Source organism: Labeo rohita, chromosome 13, assembly GCF_022985175.1.
Source record: "Labeo rohita strain BAU-BD-2019 chromosome 13, IGBB_LRoh.1.0, whole genome shotgun sequence".
Classification (NCBI taxonomy): domain Eukaryota; kingdom Metazoa; phylum Chordata; class Actinopteri; order Cypriniformes; family Cyprinidae; genus Labeo; species Labeo rohita.
This window is the reverse complement of record NC_066881.1, coordinates 31,046,212-31,058,454: the sequence shown is the minus strand read 5'-3', so window position 1 is coordinate 31,058,454 and position 12,243 is coordinate 31,046,212. Positions and strand designations below refer to the sequence as shown.

The window sequence follows — 12,243 nt, the reverse complement described above, 5'->3', positions numbered from 1 at the left end:
TCTACAAATACCGTGGTTAAACTGTGGTTAGTGTAGCAAGACCATGGTTAATTTGTGGTTACCATTTTTTAATTTATTTTTTTGAAAAAAGTTGAAGAATTTTGTTTGCGATAATTGTGGGAAGACATTTTCTGTCTCCACCACACTCCAGAGTCAGGGTTGCCAACTTTCAAGTTCAGCTTGGAGTGAGTTTGAGGCTATCTCGATTCTGTGTCTGTTTATATGTATGTATTGTATATATAAGGGGATAAAAATGCAGCTGAATGCCTTTCTTTTTTTGCAACATTTTAAACTTGGTTTAAATTCAGTATTTGCTTGCATTCACGGTGTGTAATTATACAAGTATCATTAAAAAAGGATCTAAGTTATTAACTTTTTAAATTTCACATTTAAATATATAGTGTTTAATCATTTCTAAATATTTATTCAAATGAAAAACCTAAAAATTGGCAACCCTGATAAACACAGAGGTGAGATTATTAATAGTTTTCCTCCATTGCATACATACTAAATAAATCATGCTTAAACTTTTATAAAGTTGTATATAAAAGTAGGCCTATTGTGTGAAGCTGTAAACTTTTTTTTCCCCGTAGAATAGGAAATTCTTTTTAAACTTTTGATGTCTTGTTGATGTCACAGGCTTATCTCTTTCTTATAAGGGTGTATGATTTTGGCACTGCACTGTAAAAAATAAAAAAACACAATTTGTTGAGTCAGCTTAAAATAATTGGTAACCCCACTGCCTTAAAATGTTAAGTTCAGTCAACTAAAATAAGTTTAGTCAACTTGAAATGTTAAGTTGTACTAAGTAACAACTTAGATATCTGTGTTTGCTAAACTTAACGGATGGGTAAGTAACTCAGCTGCCTTAAAATTTTAAGTTGATTCAACTCAAATATCTAAGTTGTCACATATAATTAAAACATTTCTATAATTTAACATTTCAAGTTGAATAAACTTTTTTGGAGTTGACTGAACTTAAAATTTGAAGGCAGCCAGGTTACAAATTATTTTAAGTTGACTCAACAAATTGTTTTTTACAGTGTGGTGGGGACATAACGGCAGACAACAGACATTTAATAGTTTGATCAAAATTATTGCTAGAGACAATTTAGTAGTCGCTGGATATAGGGACATGTCACAGCATCTCTACTAAATTCTACACCCTTGAAAATCAATCGATGTCCGAGTTCTTTTCTCAAATATGAAGTAGTCAAACTACAGATTAATGAGTTATTCCAAATAATAAGTCAGACATTTAAGTGAGTTGCTGTTTTTGGCACTCTTTTTATAAAGATGTCATTTACTTGTTTGGCAGTGTACCCACAGAAATTTTGGTCAGTTTTTTTAAAGTTCCTAATTTCATTTTGTTAGTGATTTTTCTTTCTGTTTTAAAGACGTTTTCTTTGGATTATTTGACTACTTGACAAAGAATATAGGAAAATACAACTTAATTTTAATTAAAACATAACATCACAAATTTCTATCTGCCTCTAAATCTTTATTCAGAGTTGATGTAGACATTTGTATTTGTAGTAAAACTGGTTATAAAACAAAACAAACAAACAACAACAAACAAAAAACACATGGTTAGGCTACTACACTTGTAGCCTACTACAATTAAACCAGATCTAATTCCAGTCTAATTCACGAACCATAATTTCAGGTCGGGACTTCGGTCTGGGTTTAAGAATTATTTGATTCAGATCGGGACGATTCATTTGATTTTAATCATTCAGTTCACGAAATGATTCGCGAACCCGCTCTAAAGTTCCGATCTGAATCAAATGATTCGCGAACTCGTTTCCGATCAAATGATTCGCAATACGCGATCCGATTGGAGCGATTCGAAACAGTGAATCGCTTTGCAGCGCAGTGAGTTTCGAAATTATACGTCCTTTCAAAATCATTACAAGGGATGTCGAAATTCGAAAATGATCTGTTTTTGCTAGTGAATCGCTTGATCGAAGTCACGAGTTTGAATCTTAGTAGCAGTTACACCGTAAATGACTCACTAAATTGAATCGGTTTCGCTTTTCCTCTCGTCTTCAGAGCTATTCTTACACGACACTGTCAGTGCTACACTGGCTTAGCTCGGTGGTTTTATGACATTAACAGTGTTGGGAAGGTTACTTCGGAAATGTAATAGGTTACAGATTACAAGTTACTTGATTTAAAATGTAATAAGTAGTGTAACTTTTCAATTACTTTATTAAAGTAATGTAACTTATTACTTTTGATTACTTTTTGATTACTTTTCGAAATTTCTAATATTTTCATTGGTTAATCATTTTGAAACATTTAAACCAGGCAGAGTTAACCTTACAGTAGCGTTCAACACTGATTACTGTCAGACTTTCAAAATCCTTTATCACTTGAATTAAGATTATAATAAGTAAGGGATATTCATCTTTATTTAGCGATAACAACTGGCTGAATGTACATTATCTCACTTATTACACAGCTGCTTGATCGATTATTTAGATGTTTCGTGGCAAAATTATTAGACACGAAACACTGATCTGAGTTGAAATATTTGAACACAAAGCTTCCATGAAGAAATCAGTTGTTAGCAAACGGCAAGTTCAAACTAGACATTTTAGGGATACAGTGCAGTCATACCAGTTTTCTTACACAACATTTCACCACATAAATAATTAAGTAGTAGTACTAGTTTGTTAGTTATATTATAATCCATTACAATGTACAAAAAAAAAAAAAAAACTGGCAGCAGCTGTGTTTGTATGAAACAATAGAGCGAGTCCACGATACCAGGATGACAGAATTAAGAAATTGTACACATAATATTGAATTAAGCTTTAATATTTTATTAGCTAACCAAACGCAAAGCTTCCGCCAAGAAAAATGATCAAGCACTGACTTTTTTTTTTTACTTATATTTTTGGGGCTTTTTATGCCTTTTATTGTGATAGGACAGTAGAGAGATGACAGGAAAGAGCTGGGAGGAGACAGGGGAGCAGGATCAGCAAATGACCTCGAGACGGGAATCGAACTCGGGTCACCGTGAGCGCAGCTGCGCTATATGTCATAACAAGATCATAACATAAATAACATCATAGCAAGAAATAGTTTAATAGCTATGATATTGGGTTTGAAATCAAATGTTTGCATAGTTATGACAGAAAACACTAGCAGCTAACAATGCCTTGGAAAAAACAATCTTAAAAAAAAAAAAGTTTATGCATAAACCCAAATAGGAAATAAATCAGTTATCGAATAAGCATGTGTCCTATTCTGTGTCCTAAACTCCTGAAACATTGGTGTCTCAGTTTAGAGCAGTCAATGCAATTTAAAAGAAGTCAATTCAATCTGTAAGTGGGGGTGGGTGTGTAAAAAAATTCAGATGTAATCCCCTTTGTAATCACTGGCATTTTTCAAAAGTAACTGTAATTTAATTACACATTTCTTCTCAGTAACTGTAACTAATTACAATTACATTTATTTTGTAATTAAATTACGTAATTCCGTTACACGTAGCTAGTTACTCCCAAACACTGGACATCAACAAAAATAAGCGAATAATGATGAATGAAACAAGTATGATGTTTACAAATAAAATATATTTCCATTCCAAAGACAAAATCCAACACAAACTGCTAACCAATGAAAACACTCCAAAATGACGAGCTGATATTGACATTGATATTGCTATATATCTGTTTTAATGTTGTTATTTGCTTGTTTGTAGGTTAATGCCATAGGCCTATTAAGTATAAAATGCTTGAATGCTATGGAAAGTAACAGTGTTGGGGAGTAACTAGTTACATGTAACGGAATTACATAGTTTAATTACAAAATAAATGTAACTGTAATTACTTACAGTTACTGAGAAAAAATGTGTAATTAAATTACAGTTACTTTTGAAAATGTTAATGATTACAAAGAGGGTTACATCTGAATTTTTTCACATACACACACCCACACACCCACATACAGATTTAATTGACTTCTTTCTAAAATTCTGAGTTTTTTCCAAAATTGAGTTATTATTTATTTTTGGGTGACAACTTATTTACATTATGTGATGCTTCTTTTGTAAGCTGTGTACATTATATCTACAGAAGTCTATGGAATGCAAAAACTTTGAAGCTTAATATATCAAAAAGTGCTCAGAACGCAGATAGAACCTTATATTTCTAATTTTTTTATTTTCTATTTGGGCATATACTTATTTTTTAAGATGAATTGTTTTTTTGTTGTTGTTGTTGTTATTTTTGTTATTTTCCAAGGCATTGATTCCAGTGTTTTCTATCATATTTATGCAAACATTTGATTTCAAAACCAGTATCATAGCTGTTAAACTATTTCTTGTTATGATTTCAAGTCTGTATTTAACCTCAGAATGATCTCAAAGTAAATAATAACTTTAACACTTTACTAACTTTAATAATAAGTCTGAATTTGTGTGGCTGTGCTTTAAATTAAATAATTACATGGCTCTGTGGAATGCTTGATTCTGATTGGTCGGTCATGACATTCCAAGGTATGTTATTCCCCGTTAACAACTGGTAAAAGCTAATAACTCAGACTCATCCGGACTGATCAGATTTATCATAGTTTTTCTTGGTGAAAGCTTTGTTTTTGGTTAGCTAATAAAATATTAAAACTCAGTATTAACAATTCAATATTATGTGTACAATTTCTTAATTCTGTCAACTTGCCACTTGCTGACAACTTATTTCTTCATGGAAGCTTTGCGTTCAAATATTTCAACTCATACCAGTGTTTTGTGTCTAGTTATTTACTTTTGTGGCAAGCAGCTGTGTAATAAGTGGGATCATGTACACCCAGCCAGTTGTTCTCGCAAAATAAAGATGTATATTATCCCTTATTATAATCTTAATTCAAGTGATGAAGGATTTTGAAATCTGACAGTAATCAGTGATGAGTGCTACTGTAAGGTTAACTCTGCCTGGTTTAAATGTTTCAAAATGATTAACAGTTGAAAATATTAGAAATTTAGAAAAGTAATCAAAAAGTAATTAATGTAATAAGTTACATTACTTTAATAAAGTAATTGAAAAGTTACACTACTTATTACATTTTAAACAGAGTAACTTGTAATCTGTAACCTATTACATTTCCAAAGTAACCTTTCCAACACTGGAAAGTAATTGCAATACTTTGTTTAATTAAGATAGGATGAATAATCAACAGTTGTGAAAGTTAGGTTCCTGAGAATGCTTTGTAATCAACCACAGTGCTTAACAAGAGGGTACACAGGGGTGAAGAGAGGGAACCTCGAGCGGAGATGAGACAGACGAAGACTAGCACAATCAGAAGAAGAGGAGAAAGGGTGATAAAAGAAAACAGAAACGTAAGCTACAGAAGGAAGTCATCTGTCTTAAGCATGAGTTAGAGACTGATATAACTAGAACGGAAATATTGGATCATACAGGACACGGAGGAGCTGATGACTAAAACTGTGTTGGAATTTCCAGGAAATAATAAAGTCTGATGATTAAAGCAATCTCCAATATTGCTGTTTAAAGTTTGACAATAGAGCTTTTAGCTTTTTTTTTTTTTGCATTAACTGCTTTATATTGTAGATAAATTAAATAAATGTTTTTATTTTTACAATTGCTACGCATACTAGTACACGATGCTGTTCGTTTCAATAAATAACAACGTTAGATACCTACTCACTGATGAACCTTTTTTGCCCTCTGCTGGAAAGTAAGTGAAATTACAGCAACGTGATTACTTCATCGCCCCTCCCACAGTTGCGTCAGGCCGCTGACGCCTGCGCAGTGGCCACGCCCCCTGTGTAGTATCTTTCCGCCGAAGTGTCAGCCGTAAGTGACCACCAAGCCGAAACGCACCAAAAATGACCGACCAAGGGCTGACGGATGAAGCAGCTGCCGCTGCGTGTAAAGAGGGAAACCCCATCACTAAAGTAAGACGCTGCATTTGAGTCCAGGACTTGGGCGAGACCTGTCAATCAAAGACGAATACCGTAGCTCATTTCCCTGTTCTCCTTTATTTAACTCTCAGTCACTACTGCAGACAAACATTGGGATTCATAACATCTCTTTGATATCGATGGTACTTTATAGTGATTTAGTTGCATCTTCAAGACTCTGTTAGTTTGTCAGCTGACTTTGTAGAGCTTGTATGTTTAAGTGCTGTATTGCTGAGTCATATGGAGATGAAAATCAATATAGACTTGATTCTGAGCGTAATGCAGATTGTTATCAGTTACTAGAGTGACCTTTGACATTTTACACAGATGAAATGTTGACCTGTGGCTTCTCCAGTGTCACAGACAGAGTGGTGTCTACATATGAATACTACTAAAACACTCACAAACTTTTATCATGTAAAGCCAGGTAAAATCAGGAAAGATTAACACCTTTTTGTCCATTTTTGGAAAAGTCATGTCATAAATAACCTTAACCACATTTGTGCAATTTTAACCAAAGAGATGCTGTAAAATAACTATGTCATATATAAATCAGAGAGCTGTTAATAATCATAATTCACAGCATGTCATTAGTACAGAGCTGCTAGACATTACAGAATGACATCTTTTGAATAATTTGAATATGACAGTATGTATAAGCATTATTTGTATATTGCATAATTTGAATTATATTAATAATCTAATGTTACTTTTCAGAACGCTTTTATCACGTTATGATCTCAGGCCTTTGAATGCTACTGTTAATCATTTTTCATCAGCTTATCTGTCTTATATTCTTATCAAAAATTATTCATGCCACTGCTTTAGGACTTCATGATGCAGCAGACGATGCTCCGAGTTAAGGATCCGGTTAAATCCCTTGATTTCTACACACGCATACTAGGAATGACGTAAGATAGCTTTTTCTCTCTTAGAAATGTGCATTCAGTCTTGATACAGTTTACTATAGTTTTTATTACTTTGTAATATCCAAATGTGCTATACATATAGAAATGTTTAGACAGAATGCATTTTACTTCTATTTTTGTCAGATATTCTATATTTGGATATTAAAATGCGTGGAAAATAAGAATGCGAATGGCTTTGTCAATCAACAGTCATTTGTTGATCTTTTCAGGGAAGTATTTTTTAATGTGAATGTTTCATTGTAGGCTGTTACAGAAGTTTGATTTCCCCGCCATGCGATTCTCCCTGTATTTTCTGGGTTATGAGGATAAGAAAGAGATCCCTGCAGATGTGAAGGAGAGGACGGCCTGGACGTTCTCCCGTCGAGCCACTATAGAGCTCACGCAGTAAGTGTGTGTGTGTTTGTGCTGTTAAGAACACATTCAAACCTTCCTGGTTTTTAGATATCAGCATCAGCCATTTAAAAATCCATACAAGTTGAGCACTAATCTTCTGCGTAGAGCAGAAAAGGCCTTTACTGTCCTTACCATGATATATGCCAGGTTCTGTGATTTGAGACCTGAATTATGTTGGTGTAAATCCTGTAATACTGCACTTCTAAACAGAGGTCCAAAGTGCAAGGCTGTTTTTATGTGCCATTCTGTATTTCTTCTCTTCTCTTTTTATCAGTAACTGGGGCTCAGAGACAGATGACAGCCAGTCTTACCACAACGGCAACTCAGACCCAAGAGGCTTTGGTAAATATAACATGCATGACACAATTTCTCTCTGTCATAGTCAGGCTGGACTACATGGCTATATATATATACAGAGAAAAAGAGATAGATAGATAGATAGATAGATAGATAATGTCATTATGTCATTAACATATATCTTTGTATTTATGTATTTTGATCTTTGTGCACTGAGCCATCCGAAAAATGTTTATTTTTTGACCAAACTAAGTGGGATCATACCAAATGCATGTTATTTTTTGTTTAAGACTGACCTGAATAAGATATTTCCAACAACTGTATGATTTTGAGATCCATTTTTTCACACTGAGGACAACTGAGGGACTCATATGCAACTATTACAGAAGGTTCAAACACTCACTGATGCTTCAGAAGGAAACAATGCATTAAGAGCCAGGGGGTGAAACTTTCTGAATTTGAAGATCAGGGTAAATCTAACTTTTTTTTTCTTCTGGGTAACATGTAAGTATCTTCTGTAGCTTCTAAAGGGCAGTACCAAAAGAAAAAAAAAAACATTTAAGCAAAATAAGAAAAATGTACACATCCTAATTCCGTTCAAAAGTTTACATCCCCCGCTCTTAATGCATTGTTTTTCCTTCTGGAGCATCAGTGAGCGTTTGAACCTTCTGTAATAGTTGCATATGAGCCCTTCAGTTGTCCTCAGTGTGAAAAGATGGATCTCAAAAACCATAGACATTGTTGGAAAGGGTTCAAATACACAAAAATGTTGAAAAACCAAAGAATCTGTGGGACCTCAAGGACTTTTTTGAAAAACGGCAGGTAGTTTAACTGTTCAGGACAAATTAAGATCTAATGAAAACTATCACTAAATAAACAAACAAAAATTAATAAAAAAATAAATCAAATGTAAACTTTGTGTACATTTTTGAATGGGGTCATTTTTATAAATTCAGCTATTATTTTCTCTTGTGGACTATTTGTAAACCTCTTTTATGTGAAATATCTTATTCAAGTTAGTACTAAATAAACAAACATGCATTTTGTATGATCCCTCTTATTTTGCAAAATAATTACCATACTATTACCAGATTCTGCAAGGTGTATGTAAACTTTTGACTTCAACTGTAAATAACATTTTATTACACAAAAAATGCCACTCAGAGACTTTAGTGAACATTTTTCAGTGATAATGCACACTATTCAAATTCACATTTATTTCACCTGCCATTTTAACTGTTGAAGTGTCATCAGATATGCAAATAAAGCATCTGTTTTAACACCCCCATACTTGTAATTGCACAAAACAAAGACAGGATTGTGAAATCCAAGTCATTAGGAAATTAAATGTTCAAATAAAAAGAGCAATAAAATCATTGTGACATTCATGATATATTTTATATATATATATATATATATATATATGTGACTCTGGACCACAAAACCAGTCTTAAATAGCACAGGTATATTTGTAGCAATAGGCAACAATACACTGTATGGGTCAAAATGATCAATTTTTCTTTTGTGCCAAAAATCATTAGGATATTAAGTAAAAATTATGTTCCATAAAGATATTTTGTAAATTTCCTACCGCAAATATATAAAAACTTAATTTTGATTAGTAATATGCATTGCTAAGAACTTCATTTGGACAAATTTAAAGGCGATTTTCTCAATATTTAGATTTTTTTGCACCCTCAAAATCCAGATTTTCAAATTGTTGTATCTTGACCAAATATTGTCCTATCCTAACAAACCATACATGAGTGGAAAGCTTAATTGTTCGGCTTTCATATGATATGTAAATCTCAATTTCAAGAAATTGACCCTTATGACTGGTTTTGTGGTCCATGGTCACATATATATTTTCATGCATTATATTACATTGCAAATATGTGAAAATATAGTCCTAGATATTACATTATTAACCTAAGATTTTTTTTATCTTAGGCCATATTGGAATTGCCGTACCAGATGTCTATGCTGCCTGCAAGCTGTTTGAAGAGAGTGGAGTGACCTTTGTAAAAAAGCCTGATGATGGTAATTTCTTTTGTATTGTCCTATGATTATTTTAATTAAGTGTTTCTCCACCTGCAAGAAACTATTTTAGAGTCACTGAATTTGTGAATTTGGCTGTTTATCCACCTTAAGAGCGAGCTCGGCCATTTGTAAATTGTATGGGTCTAACTTCCAGTCTCATCCACGTCAAGCTATTTTTAGCTGTACAAAACAGCTAGTTTTGCTGCTCTGCTTGATATTGCGAATTGGTGTGTCCTACCATATTATTTTAATGCGTTATGTTAATTATGAATACACTGGTTTGTAGTGCAAACAGTTTACCATTTACTTCTCATTATTTCTTTATAGCACACATAGGCTTACTTCCGTGTTTAAGAATAAAGTGGATATTTGCATGCTACTTTTACTGTGTGATAGCATACTATTACTATTTCTACGTTACTTAGTATGCGTACTGTGCACAGTATGCACATTTTTTGTATACATGCAATAACCAGACCACTTTTTTAATAAATAAAATTGGATTAAAATACAAAATAACTCTTGATTTCCAAATACTCAGTGTCACTAATATAAACTTACAGAAGTACACTATCAGACGTTTTTGAACAGTAAGATTTTTATGTTTTTATGTCTCTTCTGCTCAGCCTAAGCCTGCATTTATTTGATCCAAAGTACAGCATAAACAGTAATCTGAAATATTTTTTTACTATTAAAAATAGCTGTTTTCTATTTAGATATATTTAAAAATATAATTTATTCCTGTGATTTCAATGCTGAATTAGCTGATTTGCTTCTATTATTATTACTTTACCTTGCTAAAAGGATGTATTAATTTCTATAATTATATGTATACTGACTCCAAGCTTTTCAATGGTATAGTGTATAATGTTACAAAAAACATTTTTGTAACATTTTTGTTAAATGCTGGTCTTTGGATCTTTCTATTCATCAAAGAATCCTGATAAAACTGTTTTAAATATTGATAATAATATTAAATGTCTCCTGAACAGCAAATCAGCATATTAGAATGATTTCTGAAGGATCATGTGACACTGAAGACTGGAGTAATGAAATTTCTGAAAATTCAGCTTTGATCAAAGTAATAAATTACATTTTAAAATACATTTAATAAATGCAGGCTTGTTAAGCAGAAGAGTCTTACTGTTCAAAAACGTTTGACTGCTAGTGTACTTGCTGTTTATATTTATTCAGTGGTTTCTCTCCTGCAGGAAAAATGAAGGGCCTGGCCTTTATTCAGGATCCTGATGGTTACTGGATTGAGATTCTCAGCCCCAACAACATGGTCCCCATCACATCTTAAAGACTGTTGTTATGCTGTGACCTGATCAGAAGACACTAATAAAAATCAAGGACAGTTGCAGTTACAGCTTTGTGGACAGCATGGAAAGCAGTGCACAATGAAGACGGACAATCTTTGACATGATAGTGGCAGTATGTTTGGCTAAAAATAACAGTGTAACAATATAATTGGAGATTTACTTTTTGAAATAATGCAGTCCTCTAGAATCTAACTGTAAATGTTTACATTACTAAAATAAAATAGTTTTTGAATTGATGCAGGCCTCAATAGAGTCTAACCTTGAAACCCTACCTTTGTTTGTTAAAATAAAACAAAGCAAGTATTTTTGAGTCTTTAATTTTTGTAGCCTCTAGTAGATTTGTTTCACAATGCAGTATTGGTATGGTATTAAAAAACACTTAAGATTTGTTTGCGTTCAATTGAAATGAAATGCAGCCGCAAACATACTTTCCATATTTGAACACGTCTGAACACGTGGTTTTAACTCAACTCTGACCCAGATTTAAGAAGATTAAATGCTCAAACAGCTGATAAGCATTAAAATGTGACTTTAAGCAATGTTGGCTGTCGCAAAAGTTTAGAAACACTAATGCGTGGTTACAAAATGGGGTTGGTCAAAATGAGGAATCTTGCTGGGCAACAATCCAAACAGTTTTTAGATTTATGTTATGAGAAGCAGCCAGTTGGTAACATCACTATTCATTCTCATAAGAATCTGTAAGAATAAATTTAGTTATTCTAAATATACTATTACATTTAGTTTAGTGCTGGAGCTGTTTAAAGGGGTCATCGGATGCCCATTTTCCACAAGCTGATATGATTCTTTAGAGTCTTAATGAAAAGTCTATAATATACTTTGGTTAAAAATTCTCAATGGTAGTGTAAAACAACACCCTTTTTACCTTGTCAAAATCAGCTCTGCAAAAATCATCCTATTCTGGTGGAGACTGCTTTAAATGCAAATGAGCTCTGCTCACCCCGCCCCTCTCTTCTCTCTGGGAATTGACCGGTCTGTTTACTTTAGCCGCGTTTAGCCGCTAAACTTGCTAACTAGCACATTATTAGGAAAGGGCGCAAAGATTCATAAAAAATCCCTTATACTCAATTCTGCTGTAAGTGAAGCTGGATCACGAATGATTGGTGTGAACATAGATGGATATATGTAGATCGGGAGGCGAATGTGAAATGTGAAATCTGAAATGCATCTTCACCAGCTCAGATGTTGGGAGTAAATGACCACCAAATATGTTCATTATTACATCCAGCAACACAACACCTCAATCGCTCAATTCTTGTCTAACTTACATCCCTGCTCTGGCATCAAAACATGGAGGTTGGACTGTTACAACTGATCTGAG

General features: G+C 33.3%; 1 protein-coding gene across 1 annotated transcript; it reads left to right on the top strand.

Annotated features, from left to right (window-relative positions):
• The first annotated feature begins 5,757 nt into the window (after window positions 1–5,757).
• Window positions 5,758–11,222, top strand: glo1 (glyoxalase 1). The gene is made up of 6 exons (XM_051125890.1): window positions 5,758–5,917; window positions 6,752–6,834; window positions 7,096–7,236; window positions 7,520–7,587; window positions 9,493–9,582; window positions 10,794–11,222. Exons 1-6 carry the CDS (start codon window positions 5,849–5,851, stop codon window positions 10,883–10,885), a joined length of 543 nt encoding a protein of 180 aa, XP_050981847.1. The 5' UTR covers window positions 5,758–5,848; the 3' UTR covers window positions 10,886–11,222.
• The last annotated feature ends 1,021 nt before the right edge of the window (window positions 11,223–12,243 follow it).